At 41.3% G+C, this 21,037-nt stretch overlaps 1 protein-coding gene across 2 annotated transcripts in view; it reads right to left on the minus strand.

The window, feature by feature from the left end:
• Positions 1 to 5,533: 5,533 nt before the first annotated feature.
• Positions 5,534 to 21,037, minus strand: part of IL17REL (interleukin 17 receptor E like) — a 190,558-nt gene continuing 175,054 nt past the window's right edge. For both annotated transcript variants that reach the window (XM_073619733.1, XM_073619732.1), the window contains 2 exons: positions 14,192 to 14,257; positions 5,534 to 6,380 (listed from right to left, as the gene is read on the minus strand). In XM_073619733.1, coding sequence (XP_073475834.1) covers positions 6,325 to 6,380; positions 14,192 to 14,257 — 122 coding nt within the window. In that variant the 3' untranslated portion in view covers positions 5,534 to 6,324. The remainder of the gene's footprint in view (positions 6,381 to 14,191; positions 14,258 to 21,037) is intronic.

The raw sequence follows: 21,037 nt of genomic DNA on the forward strand, positions 1-21,037 counted from the left end.
GGTCAGCTGCAGGTTTAAGGTTTTAAAAATGGAAGACGTATTTTTATCATTTTATTTATTTATTTATTTTAGTTGGACTTGAAGTATGTATTCATAACACCAAAGGCAAATGAATGTCAGTGCTATTATTGTTCTCAATCATTTCTCAGTCATCTAGTCTTTATAAATATAAAGTGTAAGATACAGTATGGAAGACTCCAGCAAGAAGAAACAGGAACAAGTCTGGAGGCAATTTATAGCACAGGCTACTTTTGGTAGCATAATAATGTGGAATGTATGTTCCTTTCTAAAGAACATTATTTTTTAACAAGTTATTATGTTCCACTTTAATTATCCCTTTTTTGTGTGTTTTTTTAAATATGTTGTCACCAAACTAACAAACTTGTTTCAAAGTACAAATATCTTTTCGATCCTGTATGATCACATAGAAAAGCACATTCTGGGACTGCACAATAAACAATTGCTTGCTGCGCAGTGCTTTTCTATGTAACCATACAAGAATAAAGAGCATTTCACTGCTTTTTTTGCTTTTTTTACTTCTAAAAAATTCCCTTTGTTATGCATGGCAATAGCTTTTAGGTCGCAGAGCCAAAACATGAATGCTGTACATGTGTGTCAGAAAAGTGTCAGAATTCTTTCTCTCTATACTTCTTGCAAGTCAGTAACTCAGAAATTAATAAAGCCAACGCATCAACATAAAAGCGAGGCAAATAGCATTTTCCTGGTGCCTCCATGGCAGCATACCAATGGTTGGTTGCTCCGCCCCCGACCAACCCACAGGACCACTTTAACTCTATAAATAAAAGAGTTGTTCCTCCCCACCGTCATTCAACACTTTCATGTCTCACTATAGTGTAGACCCAGCGGTTCTTACTTCCCGGGAATTTGGGGAAAGAACCTTACAGATGTCAAGGCTGTAGTTTTTCATTAAATTTCTTATTGCAGTACCCTCCCTGTAAGCGAGTTATTTACCATTGGTATGCTGCCATGGAGGCACCAGGAAAACAGAAAATTGAATACTTACCTTTCCGTAATTTTCCTTTCCTGGTGCCTACCCATGGCAGCATACACCCTCCCTTCAATAATCCTTAGTTTTCTGAGATCTAGTTACAAGAATGACGGTGGGGAGGAACAACTCTTTTATTTATAGAGTTAAAGTGGTCCTGTGGGTTGGTCGAGGGCGGAGCAACCAACCATTGGTATGCTGCCATGGGTAGGCACCAGGAAAGGAAAATTACGGAAAGGTAAGTATTCAATTTTCCGTTTTCTGTAGGAGTAATCAGCAATTACAGCCCTAGTGAGGACAGGCTTCTTTTTTAGGGTCATTGCTTTCCAATATCAAATAGCAAATGCAACAGATTTTTAGACAACCATTTTATTTATTATAAAAAAGACTTTACAAATATAAGTAATGTTTTTTGTTTTGTTTTTTTAACAAGAAAATAACAATGTAAAGAGTTTTCGAAATGTTGAAATGTCACTGGACAATATTGATTAAATATATTAGTCTTCTGCATTTCAAACTTTTACAAAATTTGTATGAAACCATAAAAAAGAGGTTAGTGTCATTATATATATATATATATATATATATATATATATATATATGTGTATGCAAAGCAACTATCTACATATTCACATAGCATCCAACAAAAATCTTTTTCCCATGACCAAAACTGGTTTAATAAACTAATTTTACCGATTTTCATAGGAGGTTCCTGTAAAATCTATTCACATGTAATTCATTTGGTAATATCACCCTCTTTTTCCTGAAATATATGGACCATTAATCAACCTAAAAATACTTTGCCTCAGCAGTTATGTTTGGACTGTACAGAGTTCAATTGCATTTCATGTTATGCGTCAGACTGGTGACCTTATAATGAAGCAGGAAATGCATTACAACACGCTAAGCTACGCTTTCTAAATAACACTCCTTTTAGGACCAGGGATTCCCACAGGCTGAGTCATATACACCTGTCAGCAATCTTAGGCATGCAAGGTATGATGAAACACCTGAAAGAACTGCCTCCCTAGTAGAAGGAGATTTGAAAATGTTGCAAGAAACAAAAGTCACAGGTGATATCATGCTGTACACATTTCAGCGCGACATCATTATTTTAATAAGTGGAAAAATCTGTCAGGTATTACTTTCAATATATCAGACATGGTGACCATTACCAATATATACATAGCTGAAACTCATGAAGCATAATACCAAAAAAATTACTTTCAATATAATCTTGTAGCATTACTGTACTGATCTCTAGTGTAATAGCTTACGTTATTGTTTACATCTGCACAAATGTCAGATTACTATAACATACTGCAATCTATAACAGCAGTCCCACACCTTTTTGGCACCAGGGACCAGTTACATGGCAGCCAATTTTTCCAGGGATCATGAGGGGGCATTGACAGAGTCGGTCACATAACAATCTCCCTTTACAGTACAGTCCCCCTCCTTATATCAGTGTCCCCAGTTCCCTTTCCCATCACAGCCCCTTTACTTAACGGTGCCCCTTTACAGTGCAGTCCTCTTTATATCACAGTGTCCCTTTACAGTGCAGTCCTCTTTATATCACAGTGTCCCTTTACCGTGCAGTTCCCTGTACATCACAGAGCCCCTTTACAGTGCAGTCCAGTGTTGCCAACCTCCCCCGAAGTGAAATTTACTGGCAACATTTACAAACAGCACCAATTTTTTACAAAAATAATGTAATTTACTGACAGAGCCACATTTTTTACTGGCACTGCAAAAAAGTACATACTTTTGTTATGGCTATACAATGGCCTTTTTCATGCTATAAACATGTTGTGCTACTAGCAATGTGTTTAAGTTAAAACTAAAGTCAAAAACCATATTTCTCCATTTACATGAAAGTCAGGTTAAAATAACCCAGCCAGCACAGAGTTCCCCCATATATCAGAGTCTGCAGGATTCCCTCTTACAGTGCAGGGGAACTCTGATGTAAAGGGGAACACTGTAGATCATGATCTAAGGGGGAACTCTGATGTAAGAGGGGGCTCTGATGACCAGAGACCACCTTATATCAGAATCCACTGCTTTCCCCTTTACATCAGAGTTCCCACTTACATTAGGGTCTGCAGCATTGTCCTTTACATCAGAGTTCACCTTTACATCCGGGTCCGCAGAGTTCCCCCTTGCACTGTAAACAGGAACCTAGGGAACTCTGATGGGGGGGACTCTGGTGACCAGAGACCACCTTCCGCAAAGTGGGGGGTTACTGATATGAGGAGAAGCCCTATATCAGTTCTCCCTTACATTATTGTATTCAGTCCCATTTCACTCTGGCCTTGCAGCACTGTAACTGGCCTCCTCTCAGGTGCACTGTGCTGGGCTTGGTCAGGCGGTCCTCTCCTGGGTTCCAGCTTGGCGGCTCTGGTTTTATCCCATAGTCTCCTCCCCACAGTCCATACACACCTGACTCCTCCCATGACCCCCATCCCGGTGGTGCTCTCACTCTTGACTCATCTCTAGGCTCCCCCTCAGAGACTGCAGACATGATACAAGACAAGAGATGGTCAGAGATTGCACACATGATAGAGGAGAGGGTCAGAGACTGCAGACATGGTACAGGAGATGGTCAGAGACTGCAGATCTGGTACAGGAGACAGGCAGAGACTGGAGACATGGTACAGGAGACGGTCAGAGACTGCAGATCTGGTACAGGAGACAGGCAGAGACTGCAGACATGGTACAGGGGACGGTCAGAGACTGCAGACGTGGTACAGGAGACGGTCAGAGACTGCAGACATGGTACAGGTAGAGACTTCAGACATGGTACAAGAGATGGTCAGAGGCTGCGGAAATGATACAGGAGATGGTCAGAGATTGGGAACATGATGCAGGAGATGGTCAGAGACTGCAGACATGAGACAAGAGATAGTCAGAGATTGCAGACATGATACAAGTAATGGTTAAAGGCTGTGTACAGAATACGGGAGGTGGTTAGAGGCTGCGGACAGGATACGGGAGTGAGCCAGAGATACTTTAAAATCTCACCAGGCACTGCAATCATCTGGTAACTGCTTTCTATACAGTAAAAGTCTCTCCCAACCTACCCAGTATCTTTCATCTCTTACCAGAGCCATGCAAATAGCAGATATGTTTCTACCAGGCATGAGAAATAAATAAATGCTCCATAAAACACTGAAATTATCACAAAACTGCACCCTGCAGAGGCACACTCACAGTGTGCAGCAATGCAGACTTGCACTCACAACAGGGCTTCAGCTTCTCTGTTCCGCGCACTCAGCTCATGGCACAGGTGTGGCAATGGTGGGAATGCGCCATGACATCATCACTCGCTCCCTCGAGTAGGCGTGCCTTACAGCCTCTGCCAGACTCGCCCCTGACCGCCTGCGCTGAACTAATACAGGATCCGATCTGATCGACTCGGGCATCTACGAGAACTGCGCATGCGCATTTCCGAGCCAAACACAGACATTTTTTTACTGCCACTTTTCCCCTGCTATGGACATTTACGGGCAGAAGAAAAAGTGCCCTGTTTTTACGGGCTGCCCGTAAAAATGCGGGCGGTTGGCAACACTGGTGCAGTCCCCTTTACATTAATGTTCTCCAGGGCAGTGCCTACCCCCCATGCTTTTTTTAACATTCCCTTGCCTCTTGTCCACACCAAAAATTGCACACAAAAAATGCATGTACGTGCATTTTTCATGTGATTCCATTAAAGGCTATGGAGCTAAAATGCACTGTGCTGCTTGTCCCTGATCCTTTGCAAAAAAAAAAAAACACTTTTGGAAACTGCATAAATGTAAGCATGACCCCTAGGAACTAATGTTAAATGTGGAGAAATAGTGGGAAATTACTGCGCTAAACCAAAATAACTGAAAAAAGCTGCTAACACTCAAACAAAGTTCAAAAAGAGTGAAGGGAATATAGGGTAGTGCTTAGAGATAAATATACAGTATACGTGACATATAACAAATGTGAAAAATAAACCTGAGATCCTGAGTTCACTGTTATGAACAAAAGGAAATAAAGGTGAAGTTCAACAAAAACACAATGGTGTTCTATTTTCATCTTGGTCTGACTGACCCCTGCTCATATTCTGACCTCCTGAGGGTCTCCACACTGAGTGGAGGTTTTGATATACACCAGAGAACTACAAGGATTGAGGAACCCTACCGGGACCATCACCGTTGAAAAGTGGTTGCATCCTGTCTGGAGTGATCCTTCTCCTGCTCAAGCTAAAACCGTGTGGCATTCGGCCCACATAAGCTCAATTGACCCACTACCGCTGGTAAGTGGGTCCACCACATCCGGTAAGAGTATCCATCTATATATTCCTATGACAGAGGATTTCTTCACAGCTTACAACTTCACTACCAGTTTATGTTATCTACACCATTTATATTTCTTGTTTGAAGACTCACCATTGTGTTTTTGATGGACACTTTTTGTTGAATTTCACCTCTATTTCCTTTTGTTCATAACAGTGAACTCAGGATCTTGCGTTTGTTTTTCACATTTCTTATATGTCACGTATACTGTATATTTATCTCTGAGCGCTACACTATATCCCCTTCACTAATGTTAAATGAGCTGTAGTGTTTCAGCAAATCTGAAAACGCACTGCAAAATGCATAGATGTGAACCTAGCCTTAGGGTGTCTCCACTCCACTGGAGGAGTAACAAGACCTTTGAACAGCAGTATTATCAATCTGGGAGAAGGTAGAGTTAGATGTACTTAGTGGATTTAAATGGACTTGACTAACAAGCCAAAGTTAAACTCCAGCTAACACATTAAAAGCAGTTACAGCAACACGTTTTTTTACCTTTTGAACTAAAAGTTTAATTATACAAACCTGACCATTGTAAGCACCCCTGTCAGTGTTAAATGGTTTATCCCAACCTTCTAACTGCTACTTATCTAGACAGCTTAGTTTTCTAAAGTTGAAAATAACAGACTGGTTGGATCACCAGGTGAAAATAATGGGAAAAAAAAGTCTTAAAAAGGAAACTAATGCAACCACCACATCTAAGAATTGGTAAGTTGCAATTTAATAATATGTTGTTTTGGGTTTTAATAGAGCTTTAATGCAAACTATACTCATAGGTCATTACCAACACACTGAGTTTACCCCTTCGTATTTGTTCTTTATGTTTGGGTAAACAGTGAATTTTGGCTTTCTTTTTGCTAAATGTACCATAACACATTGTATTTTACATTATGTATACAAATGCTTTATACTAATAGAATTGTGCTGCTGCTTTAAGAAGACAATTCTCTAATGTCTGTAAACTTGCTTGCAGAATGATATCTCTTCGTATGCCACTTATCTGTCACCTTCTGCTTTAGTTGACAAAAGAGTCATTTGTTCCAGTGAAGAAGCTAGTGAAGGAAGATAATAAAGGAAAAATAGCAGTAAATGTATATTACATGAATACATGTTTTCAGGATATATTTTGTTGAACACATTTAAATAATAATCAAAAAATTATCCAACGCTTCTCAGCTTGCTTTTTTTATTATCTATCTATCCTCCAGAAATGCACCTCACAAGCTACACACTGGAAGCACTTGAGAAAGTAAACAAAGATTGTATCCTTTACATACTATTTAGTCCACTTCAGTAATTGCTAGAAAAAGTGCTAACAAATTCTACTTAAATTAGAAATAAAGGCAGAACTTTATTTTTCATTTTGGATAGGGTAAGGGAGGGTTATAACCCCTGTCAGTTTATTTTTTGCCATCTGTGTCCCATTGGGGAGATTTCCCTTCACTTCCTGTCCCATAGCCAAAACAGGCAGTGAAAAGAAATCCCTGCAAAATTAAGGGAATCCCTTGGGGACCCCCAATTTACTATTACTCTTTTGGGGACAACACAAAATTTGTGATTTTCTTTTACTTTTACTTTAAATTATAATGGTAAACGGGACAAATAGTTCTAATCCATCTCCACTGTATCCAAAACTAAAAAAAAAAAGTTTTGTACTTTAAAAGTACAAATTGTACTTTTAAATAAAAGAACAATTCCATCATACTCATGATGCGAATTAGTAGCGAAGTATGTTAAGAGGAGCAAAATGGAAATCTACAATGAGTAATGTTGTTGTTTTCTGGTCAAAAAACAGTAATTTGTCTAAATATTTCTGCTTTATCTATAAGTAAAGAAAGTCATTCATGTGAGTTAGTAGTAAAGCTCCCCATTCCAGGGACATCATAGAACCAGGCACCCCAAACCCCCAGGAGCTTAACCACTTCAGCCCCGGAAGGTTTTACCCCCTTCCTGACCAGAGCACTTTTTACAATTCGGCACTGCGTCGCTTTAACTGCTAATTGCGCGGTCATGCAAAGTATAAAAAATTGCATACCTGAAAAGCAAACATGATAAAACATAACAACAATAAAACATTGCAGAATAGAATACAGTAAAAAAGAGCAGAACAATAGAGAGAGAATAGAGAGAGAAAGAACAATAAAACGACAACTATTATTTTTTATTTTATATTTTTGTTTGTGTTTTTTTTTTTTTTTTACACTTTTTTTTGTAACTAACTTTTATAACTGTAACCGGTTCCAGGTTCGGGTCTCTCAAAATGCGATGGCATCTTGGGAGACCCTGTGAAAGTGTGCCTAGTCTGTGCAATGCTGTACCCTACGCTAATACTCAACTAGTGAATGGTAGCGTTCAAAACATTCACCAATGCAAAGACCAGGATTGTCAGGACAGGAGAGACAATAATAGCGGGTGTCACGCCTATATCCACGCTTGCTGCAGACACGACATCTTTTTTGGGGGGGTTCGTTGGGTAGGGGTACTCGGGAGGACATAAAAATGCCTCTCATGCAGCCGACTGCATTTGGTTGGGGATGTGAATGGGGGAAGTACGGGCGCTGCAGAAGTGGTGGGTTCCCAATTAGGATTGGCGAATGCAGCAGGAAGGGCATTATGGGCACGACGGGCCTGTGTTTGTCTTTTTGGTGGCAGCGGGACACTACTTGTGCTTGCCACCTCACCAGCGGTACTGGCGCTAACCTGACGCTGCCTGGGGCTGGTACTTGCCAGTTCACCAAAACGCTACCAAGAAAACTGTTAGCGATCGCAGGGATCAGGCCTGACTCTGCGAACGCTGCAGTTATTTGTTTAGTATTTTGTAAGTGACAGTGATCGATCGATACTGCACTTGGGTGGGCTGGGCTGGGCCGGGCGGAGGGGAAAAACGCAGGTGCTAGCGGGTATCTGGGCTGATCCCGCTAACACTGCGTTTTTGGGAACCCTAAACTGCTGGGGACGCTAGTATAGATCTGATCGGATCAGATATTGATCTGTACAGATACTATACCACTAAGGGAGGCGTATGCTGCGTGCGTGGGTGTTAGCGGTACTGGCGCTAATCTGACGCTGCCTGGGGTGACGCATATCACCGCCGGGCGATCAGGGGGCTAAACCTTTATTCGGTAATAAACGGCGGGTGCCCTGACACTATAAAAAATAAACGAACTAACCAGCGTCACCCGTAACACTTATACGGTGATCAGTGGTGAAAGGGTTAACTAGGGGGCAATCAAGGGGTTAAAACCTTTATTAGGTAGTATATGGGGGTCCCTGACGCTATAAAACGCTGACGGCGAACCTAAATATTTACCTCCCTAACTAGCGTCACCAGCGACACTAATACAGCGATCAGAAAAATGATCGCTTAGTGACACTGGTGACAGGGGGTGATCAAGGGGTTAAAACTTTATTAGGGGGGGTTAGGGGGGTACCCTAGACCTAAAGGGGGCTACCACTCACTGCCCTAACACTGTAACTGTCACAAACTGACACCATGCAGTAATCAGGAAAAAAAAAAAAAATACTGCTTGGTGTCAGTTTGTGACAGGGGGGGGTGATTGGGGGGCGATCAGGGGGGGATCAGGGGTGTAAAGTATGCCTGGCATGTTCTACTGTGTTGTGTGTAGTGTTGTGCACTTACATGTCTTCTCTCCTCGGCGCTGGAACGGAAACTGCCGAGCCGAGGAGAGATGACATCACATCCTCTGCCTGTGTGAAACTACACACAGGCAGGGGAGGATTCCGATTGGCTGGGAGCGATCGTGAGGGGGGGGCCACGATCGGATGGTCTCCCCCTCGCCTCCCAACGCTCCCAGTCAAATGCCGACCGCCGCTGGCACCGGGGGGGGGGTCCGATCGGACCCCCCCACCCGCGGGAGGCAGATCACGTACAGGTACGTGATTCTGCCTGCCCGTGCCATTCTGCACGGACTAAGAAGCTGCCACACATACGGCAGTGTTCCCACACAGAAAAACAATAAGGTAAATAGAGATATGTGGCGCTAACTTAAAGTGCATAAATGTAATGAAATAAATATAATCCAATTCTTCAAGTAAAGTGCATATGCGTAAACAGCAAAATCACATAAATAACGTGACTAAACATCCATTAAATTCATAAGAAGCGACATCGGATAAATAACAGTGAAAATTCATGAAATATGGCATCAAATAAATAAATAAACAAATCCAAATGAAGGTGAATAAATCCAAAAATAGTCTAAAAGTGCATGAAAAAAATCACAAATGTAGAAAAAAATTTTAAAAAATCGCATGAGATAAAAAAGTTGCATGCAATAACAAAAATCGCATAAAGTGCAAAAAAGTGCAGAAACGCTATAATAGCTCTAACGTCATCACGCCTGCTGGACAGAACAGTGTGGTTTACAAGCTCGTCTCTGTGATTGTTTTGTGGGTACCTCTCTTTTTACACAATAAATGTGGGGGTTTATGCAATACTTCACTATGTAGCCCCCCTTTGTTTTTCTCCTCTTGCTGGGTGCTATATATAATTTCTGAGGCTGGTATGGTTTTAAAGCTGAGTAACATCCAGGCTGTACCCAGATTCGATCAGATGATATTACCTTTACTGAAGTGCTGAAGACCTAATTGAAAGGAGGTCAAATATATTTGGTAAGAAGTAGATGCATGCACAGGCGGTGGAGCATTCAAGTGGTCACAATTTTCTGAATGAGACTGCTGCACAGATTTTGTCTGATACAGGTATATTTTTATTATACCACAGATTTTTCACTAGCTGATGCTGGACTATATATCAGTTTATATTCCTGTTCACAATGCAATCATGTAGGAGCTTATTGTTAATTATTTTATATGATTGATGCACTTTTTAATTTAATTTAAAGTGGAGCTCCACCCAAAAAGGGAAGCTCTGCTTATCTCCTTCCTCCCTCCTTTTTGAAAAGTAACCGTCCCCAGTTACGGGAGACCTGGCTGCGGTGAGATGCGACGAGGTCCCACGGAAGTTCAGCCCCCCTCCTCCTTCCCCCATCACAAGGCCATTCACAGAGCGCAGTGGGCTTCGTGCATGCGCAGTAGGGAACTGACTGTGAACCTGCAAGACTTCACTGCCAGTTTCCTTACAGGCAATGGTGGTGGCAGCACCCAAGAGCCGATAGAAACATCTTCTGGGGTGCTGACATCACTGGATTCCAGGACAGGAAAGTGTCCTAATATTAAAAGTCAGCAGTTACAGTATTTTTTCGTGGGGGGGCTGGACCTCCTTTTTAACCACTTCCCACCCGGCCTATAGCAGAATGACGGCTGGGAAGTGGTTTGGTTATCCTTACTGGGCATCATATGATGTCCAGCAGGATAACAAGCCAGCGCACACCCGCAGGGGCACACAGCCCGACGCTCGGTGGTGTAGTGTGTCAGTCTGACACACCGCATCTCTGATCTAGGAGCCTCTGACAGAGGGGAAAAAAATGATAAAAATTTTGTTTGGGTACAGCGTTGCATGGCTGCCCAATTGTCATTCCAAATGTGAGAGTGCTGAAAGCTGAAAATTGGTCTGGGCAAAAGGGTGTACAAGTGCCCTGTATTGAAGTGGTTAAAGATAGCACAATACTACTTTTTCAATGGTGTCCTGTATTCAGATAGGTGTATGTGCAGCTTTCCCAACCTTTTTTTTTTTTTACTTTTGTATTTTGTACTTAGCACAGAAATTTACACATATAAATGTCTTTAGTTACTTAAATAAAGACCATTTTGCATACGTAGTTCAGGAAAAGTCCTGTTTCCATTTATCTAAAACTCCTTTGCAGCAACACACGGAAGCCCAAAGTTATATTTCATGAGTCCAAATATATGCTAAGCAAATCCAAAGATACAATAATAGCATAAAACCACTTTTAAAATTTTTCAGAAACGTTAATCTTCATGATGCTGGCAATGTAAGGCCTGATTCACATCTATGCATTTTTAGTGCTTTTTGCATATTGCAGATTTGCACTACAGAACGTGTTCCATAGAAAACCATGTTAAATAGACTGTAGTGAAAATCTGCAAAATGCAAAAAGCACTAAAAATGCATAGGTGTGAATCAAGCCTTATGCCCTGTACACACGGTTGGATATTGATCGGACATTCCGACAACAAAATCCATGGATTTTTTCCAATGGATGTTGGCTCAAACTTGTCTTGCATACACACGGTCACACAAAGTTGTCGGAAAATCCGATCGTTCTGAATGCGGTGACGTAAAACACGTACGTCGGGACTATAAACGGGGCAGTAGCCAATAGCTTTCGTCTCTTAATTTATTCTGAGCATGCGTGGCACTCTGTCCGTCGGATTTGTGTACACACGATCGGAATTTCCGACAACGGATTTTGCTGACGGAAAATTTTATAGCAAGCTCTCAAACTTTGTGTGTCAGAAATTCCGATGGACAATGTGTGATGGAGCCTACACACGGTCGGAATTTCCGACAACAAGGTCCTATCACACATTTTCTGTCGGAAAATCCGACCGTGTGTACAGGGCAATAGAGAGGAAAGGTGATGGAACTCACAGTGACTTCCAATGATGCCTGCAGAAACTACAGCAGACATCCTCCTAGGTTTATACAATACAGTCCTAACATCCTACTACCCACAAACCCACAATTTAAAACAAAAGAAGCAATTGAAAATGTAATATTTTTATTATTTTTGGTTGTAACAATACTACTTATAGGTATGCATTATTGGAAAAGTATAATGTTGCAATACAACTATCTTTATTAGACATTTGCAATTCGTTTAGTTCCAAATTTGTTTTCTAGCAAATTTTGAAAAAATTTGTTAATTCCAAAATTTCCAAATTTTTCAATTTCCGAAAACAAACACATTTTTTGTCAGTGCACATGTCTAATCTATATTAATTATAAAATAAACCTCCCTAAGGTTTAAATAGTGGCCAACTTACATTTATTATTTAAACAGTACAATGTCATGGCTGATACAGTAGTAAACTATACAGTAAATAACAGCAACTAATTTTAATATGTGGCAACTGGCAAACATAGATCATTAAATTGCTGGCAATACACTAGGCAGTTTTATATTATTTGTAAAAATTTCATCCAACTTCAGATGTGATCAAATGGATCCTACCACCAACAATTTTGTGTTTTTAATCATTACATTACAGAGAATGCAGGTGATAAGTTTACCTTGAACCATTTGCCCATTTTTTTATAGTCAAAAGCTGGTTAAAAAGACAGGCAAGGGACTTTAATTGGGCAAGGGTCTAGCAGGGGGCAGAGCTGAGAGATCTTGGGTCTCAAATTGGGGATTGAGTCTCAATAGTAAACTGAAACCACTCTGAGGGATAATAAAGGGACTTCTCTGGACAAGGATGCTCTAGGGCCAAACCTTTAGTTTTGTTGTGCCAGAGTTTCAGGACAGGGCCACTGTTACGGGAGGGCCCGTGCAACTCAGAATCCCTTGGAAAGTAGGGGATGTCCTTGTTTCAGCTCCCCATACACCTCTTATGTCTAAGTCACCCTGTGCTATCCTGGCACAGGGTGAGTGAGAAAATATATCTTGGACTACTTTAAATGGAACAGTAATATTTGTCCACAATATCTCCCAGGATGTATGTAGAGACTATTATTGGTTTGTTTGATTCTGAACTCAACATGTTAATTGAGTGAGCTGATCACATTGGCCTCCAGGACTGGATAGGAGACGAACAGTCTACTCCTACTATTGTTTGTTGATGACTAGGCTGAGGAGGGGGGAGATCACTGTATTGTTAATTGTAATTAGCTCCTGCTATTGTGAGAAAATGTCCTGTGGCTGTACTTATGATAATGTATAATGTACTGTGTGAAGCTCGGTGACAACAAGTCTGACCTGTAGTGAAATCCTGAAGGGCACAGAGTCACATCGGCTGCGTAAAGGGATTAGTTAATTAGCTCATGTTAATTTGTTACAAGTGTATTGTTAGAGTAATATGAGCAGGAGGGGGGAACCTCCTCTTCTAACGAGATATAAAGTCTTGTATTCTGGCTCTAATAAAAACAGTCCATGTTAGCAGTGAAACAAGTGTCGCCTTGTTTTATGCTTGGGAGTGGTTGGAATATGTGATATCTAGATTCAGACTGGGAGGAAGTGGTATACTGACGGAAGCACTCAAGCGGAGTGTGGGACGTTCCGTTACAGCCACTTTCAGTGAATATTGGTCCTTAACATCACTTTGTAGAAGTGCAAAAATGTAAAGCTTGTTATGTTTTCATAACTGTCTTGTGATCCCTTAAAGCAGTGGTCATCAACCCTGTCCTCAGGGCTCACTAACAGGCCAGGTTTTATGTATTACCTTGGGGAGATCACTGAGCAGCAAATGATATCACCTGTGATGTATTTCGGTTATCTTGCAAACCTGGCCTGTTAGTGGGCCCTGAGGACAGGGTTGATGACCACTGCCTTAAAGCGAATTTACATGTTTGCAGTCATATTTTCGAGGGAGTGGACACCTAGTTTAAGCAGGTATCCCTTCCCACTTCTGCTTCAAACACGTAGGCAACGCGTGTGGAAGTTCTCCCAAAGCCCGTGACATGTCACAGGTCACGCAGGTCCCAGAAGCCTGCGAGTCCATTCACAAAACGCAGTGCGACTCATGCATGCACAATGGGAAGCTGGCTCTGAAGCTGCAAGGAACCACAGACGGATTCCCTTAGTAAACATTTCAGCGCTGGGGACCCAAAGACGGGTGTAGAACCAGCCTGGGCGAGGACGGCACTGGATCCTTGTCCAGCAGCTACAGTATTTGTAGTTGCTGACTTTTATTTATATTTTTTGAAGATCCTCTTTAAGGATATACTGAAATGTATATTTAAATATTACATTATGCTCACCTATTTCTGACATTTCTTTGACCTGAGACTTTAGTAAACGTTTTTGTTCTCTCTTTTGATGGCAAACTAGAAAGAAAATGTTAAACAGTAAGAGCAAGGAAAAAAAAAAGAAAAAAAGTGAATAGATACTAAATTTACAAATATAATACATACATGTACTTGTATTTTCTGTAGATCATAAAAAAACAACATTAAAGTTTTGTTAAATCCGAGTCCTACTGGTTTACAACATATATTTTGTAACATTATCTTCCTGTAATGTAACTCATGTAATACAAAGCACATGTTTGCATGACTGAACCAGGACAACACTGGACGGAGAATGATTGTGTACTTGGTGCAACCACTAAAGACATTCCTCACTGTTAGATCAAATAGATAAGACAGAGGAATGAACTGATGTTTGTTTGCTACACATCTGTACAATTGTGTATACCCTGTCTGAGCTGGAAAAAGTTTACAAAATCACTTTAAACACAGCAACCCACGAGTATAAGAGGCTCATACACAGAGGTTTCCTTCCTTCATATCCCTAGAGGATGTATAAGCATTGCATGTTTGCAGGACAATTTTTTACCAGTGCCTCCAACAGGCGACATTGTAGAGGCAATACGTTGCAGTCCCATTAATTTCTTACACTGTCCCCCAAAGACTACCTTCTTTGTGTTATACTGCATTTTCAGAAAGAGTACCTCCTTAAAAAGAGAGATTGCCATTTAGAGGGTTTACCTTTGTTTCAAAGAGAGCTCAAGTGCCCACATCATTGGTGGTCCAGTGAGTAGCAAAACAGTTTTCTCTGCAGCAGTAATGTCATTATCATATTTACAGAGCTGTGCATGCAATCTCTCTCTCTCATTTCTTCACCAGTGGCTTCACTTCTTCACCTCTCCTGGCGATGTCATAGAAATCACATCATAAGCGACATGCTAAGCTAGAGGATTTCTGAGAGGAAGCCATAACATATAGAGTGGGGGTCAGCAACCTGTAGATTGCAGACAGTTGACTGGTAGTGCGTGGTCTGGGCTTGCTGACCCGCCATTCCAGAGCACTGAACAGAGTGCAATGCAGAGGGACTACAGTACTTGTAAAGTTGGAGCTATAGTAGGGAGCAAGAGCTGCATAAGCCGATGGAAAGAAGAGATCTTTAGGTCAGTGTGAAGCAATACAATGGGCATAATAGTATAGGGCTGCTTTCACACTAATGAGCTGTTCCCTTTTGTGGGAAGAGTTTGGGGATGGCCCCGTTCTGTTCCAACATGACTGCACACCAGTGCACAAAGCAAGGTCCATATTCACTCCAAAGACATGCTGGTAGGTTAATTGGATCCTGTCTAAATTGTCCCTAGTATGTATGAATGTGAGTTAGGGACCTTAGATTGTAAGCTCCTTGAGGGTAGGGACTGATGTGAATGTACAATGTATATGTAAAAGCGCTGCGTAAATTGACGGCGCTATATAAGTACCTGAAATAAATAAATAAATAAATAAAGACATGGATGAGCGAGTTTGGGGTGGAGGAACTGGCCTGCACAGAGTCCTGACTTCAACCAGATAGAACACCTTTGGGATGAATTAGAGCAGAGACTGCGAGCCAGGCCTTCCTGTCCACATCAATGCCTGACCTTACAAATGCGCCTCTGGAAGAATGGTCAAACATTCCCATAGACACACTCCTAAACCTTGTGGACAGGCTTCCCAGAAGAGTTAAAACTGTTATAGCTGCAAAGGGTGGGCCAACTCGATATTGAACCCTACAGGTTAAGACTTGGATGCCAGTAAAGTTCATGTGTGTGTAAAAGCAGGTGTCCCAATACTTTTGACAATATAATGTAGCAGCTTATGTTTAGGGTATTATTTTTATATCCTTATAAGTCAAAAGTTTTGTTTTTTGTAAGTGTGGAGTGGGGAGATATATGTTTTCTGTGGACACTTTTTGTTAACTTTTTATATTTTCTTAAAACCTGTGCAACCTAGCATTTTGATTTTTTTTCCCGTTTCAGGTGGATGCAGAATGTTGGGAAATCATAAAAAGACAGACTGTATTCTGTACACCATTGTATTTGATTTTATAAATTATTTTCTAAATGTATGATTTATTGTGTCACCTATGATAGGAGGTATAGGTATACATGCTAAACCAAGCAGGTGCAAGGTGTACTGTTTTCTATAGATCCTCCACTTTTGTGGGAAAATTATAGCAAATAAATGTATATAGCATATACAATTGCTGCACGCGCCATACTGTAATTGAATGTCATTCATATTACCTTTCCTCTTCAATCTTGTAATTGTCTGCAAAATTCAATGCAACATGGCAACCTGAAGGCCTTCTGTACACAGTTGGTGTACAGAACTTCCCCAGAAATGTAATTTGCTCTGTGTGTGTGGTTGGTTTGCTGATTTTCCCAGAAATCTGAACTAAGATACAAGTCAGATATTAGGCATCCTCTGCAGCAAAAATGTCATACGCCTAAAGGGTTAATTGTTTCTAAAGGGATGCAGACACTGCAACTTTTCTCATTAGTACATCAGCTGATTAATAACAAAAAGGTTACTCCCATTCAGATTCCATGATTCCTTCAGGGCAGGACTATGCAACAAAGTTTGTTAAAATCTTTGCGATTTAATCTGATCACCCAGAATGGATTTTTTTCCCTTTTCCTCAACCAAAGTGGAGTTACTGTTTAAACCTTTACCTGGCCTGTGTCATTTTTCTCAAGTCCTAAGACTTCCTGCTCCTGCAGATATGTAAATATGTAAAAAGCTATTTAAATATAAGTGGCATACCTCCCTAATGTGTAACTTTAATTTCTGCGTTTAAGGAAGTAAAAGGGGTGAGGGTTTGATCTTCAATGCTTTCCAGACCAAAGCTGTTTGGCTTTCTCTGTGTCAGGAGAAACTGAACACAGTAACCGCAATAGGAAACTGCACAAGAAAAAAAGTAAACATTGCTATGAGTAATAAAGGTAACACTTTGCTAGTTGTGCTGTCCTACAATGAGCAAGATTTTCCAACCATTTGTATTTCTTGCAGCGATTGGGTTCCTTTATGCAAAATACCTTTCCATAGTCAGCATGTTTTATGTGTTACATAAGAATTTAATGACTACTGGTGCTGCAGGTTTAGTTTTGACAGTTTGATTGTTTTCTCGTGAGAAAGAGAAGAACTTTAATAGCATTCATTAAAGAGGAAGGTGCAGCATGGGAGTCCCCTATCAGTGCTTGTGTTTAGGGAAGAATGGGGGTTCCCAGACTCTAGGTAAAAGTGGAAAGCCCCTTTACAAGAGAACAGACGATCGTGTTGTGTGATGCAAAACTGTAAAATTGGAATTGTAAACTATAATTACCTATACCATCTAGTACCTGAATTCTCTTTACAAAATTACAATACAGCTCCAATGATGTTTAATAATAGTTGTGAAAATTTCCATTTGCAGTTTACATATTTATGGTGTGCAAGTACTAAGAAACTGGGACAAAGTTCAGGCTATTAACATTGCTGGTGTTGTGTAGATTGGTATCTGTAATTAAGCAGGAGCTTCTATTGCTGAAGGGAAACAAGCAATAAAATGTGTTTTGTGACATGGGAATTTCCCTGTGCTCTTCATGCAAAATTGCTGTATCACAAAACAGGTAATCCTAGGTACATTTTTTCTAACACACCACAGGTAATCAGACCCACCCATTAGATACTTTAATGTAGATTAAAATGCAAACTGTTTGGGAAAAAATATGTGTTAAAATGTAATTTATAATCATCACAATGCTATTCTAATCACTTGTAGGAAGCTCAGCTGTACGGTGAAATATAGAAACACAGGCTACCAATCTTTGTTACGGCTCTAGTAATTTCTATTGAAATCCATTAGAAGGGTATTCCAGGAGCTAAAAGCAAACATTTCAAAATCAAATTACACTATAAAGTAATGTTTATCATGTAGACAGCCCCAACATGCCTAGGTGTAAATTGCAATTTTAGCATCCTTGTCCTAAACAGGGCTGCTAGTAAATTTAGTTGTGCTAGGTGGTATTCAGCCTGGCTAATTTGTAGTTTTTGATCAAATGGGTATTTCTAAGCTTGGGTTTGACTATGATTTCTCCCTTTTGTCAATAGGTGGCACTTTGGCATTAGTATGATGAATTACAGTGAATTCAGGTTATGAGTGAGTATACTTCTCTCAGCCTATAAGCAGGAGTTTCTTTGGCCACTGAAAATGCTGGGTAAATGTGTTTATTCAGATGAGTTCAGATGATCTGGGTTCTTTCCACCCAGGCTGCAGCCTGGGTGGGTGTGTGTGGAGCAGCAGCAGAGGTGTAGGCCTGAAGCCTGAGGCCTAACCAGGTGTAAAGGAGCTCAGCCCCGGGGAGAACCTGATGGTTGCTGGGAGGCATGGGAGAAAAAGTTGCCAGAGGGTCAACCACTCTTGATGCCAAAGGCAAGTGTAAAGGGATGGAGTTCTGAAGGAGTGCCAGCCGGGGACTGTAAAGTGGCTGGGAAAGCTTCAGGAGAGAACTCATCCAAAGAGGTACAGCAGGTAGCTGTTAGAAAAGCTTGAGGAATCCAGGGGGTAGCTGTGAGCTAAGCTTGAAGAAGTAGAGTGGGTAGCTGTGGTTGTGTTGAGCTTGTTGTCATAGGAGACAGCAGTTGCGATGAAATACAGATTGCTACATTCAGCTTAAAGTCCCTTTTTCTGTATTGCTGTCTGCCTAGTTCTATTTTTGTCTAAGGTCTAAGGAGTCTGCCTATTTGCTACTGTATTTACCTAAGGGTGTACTGTGCCCTACCCCTCTCTCCCACAGTTCCTGTTAAGAGAAATAAAACTCTTTTTGTTCATTTTTAAAAGTGACTAGCGCACATCTTTCCACCTTGCACAACACCCACCATGCCTAGTAATCTGCACCCTGAGGAGGAATTTCAGCTCTCCCTGACTCTGGGGGTCACCACCAGGCCTCTGGAGGTCGGGGAGAGCGCTACACAATAAATAAAGAAAGTGGAGGTGTTAACAGCTAAGCAAATGCTTCTATTCATTTTCAGTGAAGAGTGAAAATTATTAGTTCCATAAACAAGGTTTGGTATAAATGGAAACATTTTTATATAATTAAGCATTCATTTAAATGTTTTCCCTAATTGCTCACATAAGGAGTGTTTCAAATGTGAAGTATATCTAGTAACATCTACAGTATACATACAGTAGCTGTGTCCTAGGTTTTATATGGCTTGTACTTGTAATCCCTGAGATATAAGTAAAACCCATACTGTATCTGGAAATTTTACAGCAGAATCCAGGGCATCTTTCCACAAATTAAAAGGTGACGTGAACCTATTATTTGCCTGTACTGAACAAAGTAACAGGATCGTTTTACTAGGGGACATTTAAGCAGGTTGTCATTGTCTTTCCAGCACCTTAACCAATCTGATCTTTAGCCAAACCCATCTCCCTTTCCTATACCCTAGCCAATCTGATCTATGGCCAAAGCCATCTCCTTTTCCTGCACCTTAGCCAACCTGGTCTATGGCCAAAGCCATCTACCTTTCCTGTACCCTAGCCAACCTGATCTATGGCCAAAGCCATCTGCCTTTCCTGCACCCTAGCCAATCTGATCTATGGTCAAAGCAATCTACCTTTCCTGAATCCTAGCCAAGCTGATCTATGGCCAAAGCCATCTGCCTTTCCTGAACCCTAGCCAATCTGATCTATGGTCAAAGCCATCTGCCTTTCCTGCACCCTAGCCAATCTGATCTATGCTCAAAGCCATCTACCTTTCCTGCACCCTAGCCAACCTGATGTATGGCCAAAGCCACCTGAGATCCCGGAGTTTTGAACTGCTGAGCACACAAGGCTAAACACACTTCCCCAGTAGGGATGAGCCGAACACCCCCCTGTTCGGTTCGCACCAGAACATGCTAACAGGAAAAAAGTTCGTTCGAACAGGCGAACACCGTTAAAGTCTATGGGACACGACCATGAATAATCAAAAGTGCTAATTTTAAAGGCTTATATGCAAGTTATTGTCACAAAAGTGTTTGGGGACCTGGGTCCTGCCCCAGGGGACATGGATCAATGCAAAACAAGTTTTAAAAACGGCCATTTTTTCAGGAGCAGTGATTTTAATAATGCTTAAAGTCAAACAATAAAAGTGTATCCCTTTAAATTTCGTAGCTGGGGGGTGTCTATAGTATGCCTGTAAAGGGGCGCATGTTTCCCGTGTTTAGAACAGTCTGACAGCAAAATGACATTTAGAAGGAAAAAAGCCATTTAAAACTACTCACGGCCATTGCATTGCCGGTCCGACAATACACACAGAAGTTCATTGATAAAAACGGCATGGGAATTCCCCACAGGGGAACCCCGAACCAAAATTTACAAAAAAAATTACGTGGGGGTCCCCCTAAATTCCATACCAGGCCCTTCAGGTCTGGTATGGATATTAAGGGGAACCCCAGCCAAAATGTAAAAAAAAAATGACGTGGGGGTCCCCCTATATTCCATACCAGACCCTTCAGGTCCCACATACCAGGTCTCTGGTACGGTTCAGGAGGGGGGGCGCTCTCTCGCCCCCCCTCTTTTCCTGCGGCCTGCCAGGTTGCGTGCTCGGATAAGGGTCTTGTATGGATTTTTGGGGGGACCCCACGCCATTTTTTTTTTAAATTTTGGAGCGGGGTTCCCCTTAAAATCCAGTCTGGTATGGAATTTAGGGGGACCCCCACGTAATTTTTTTTTTCAAATTTTGGCAGGGGTTCCCCTTAATATCCATACCAGACCTGAAGGGCCTGGTATGGAATTTAGGGGGACCCCAAGTCATTTTTTTTTTTAATTTTGGTTAGGGGTTCCCCTGTGGGGAATTC

Source organism: Aquarana catesbeiana, linkage group LG03, assembly GCF_042186555.1.
Source record: "Aquarana catesbeiana isolate 2022-GZ linkage group LG03, ASM4218655v1, whole genome shotgun sequence".
NCBI lineage: Eukaryota > Metazoa > Chordata > Amphibia > Anura > Ranidae > Aquarana > Aquarana catesbeiana.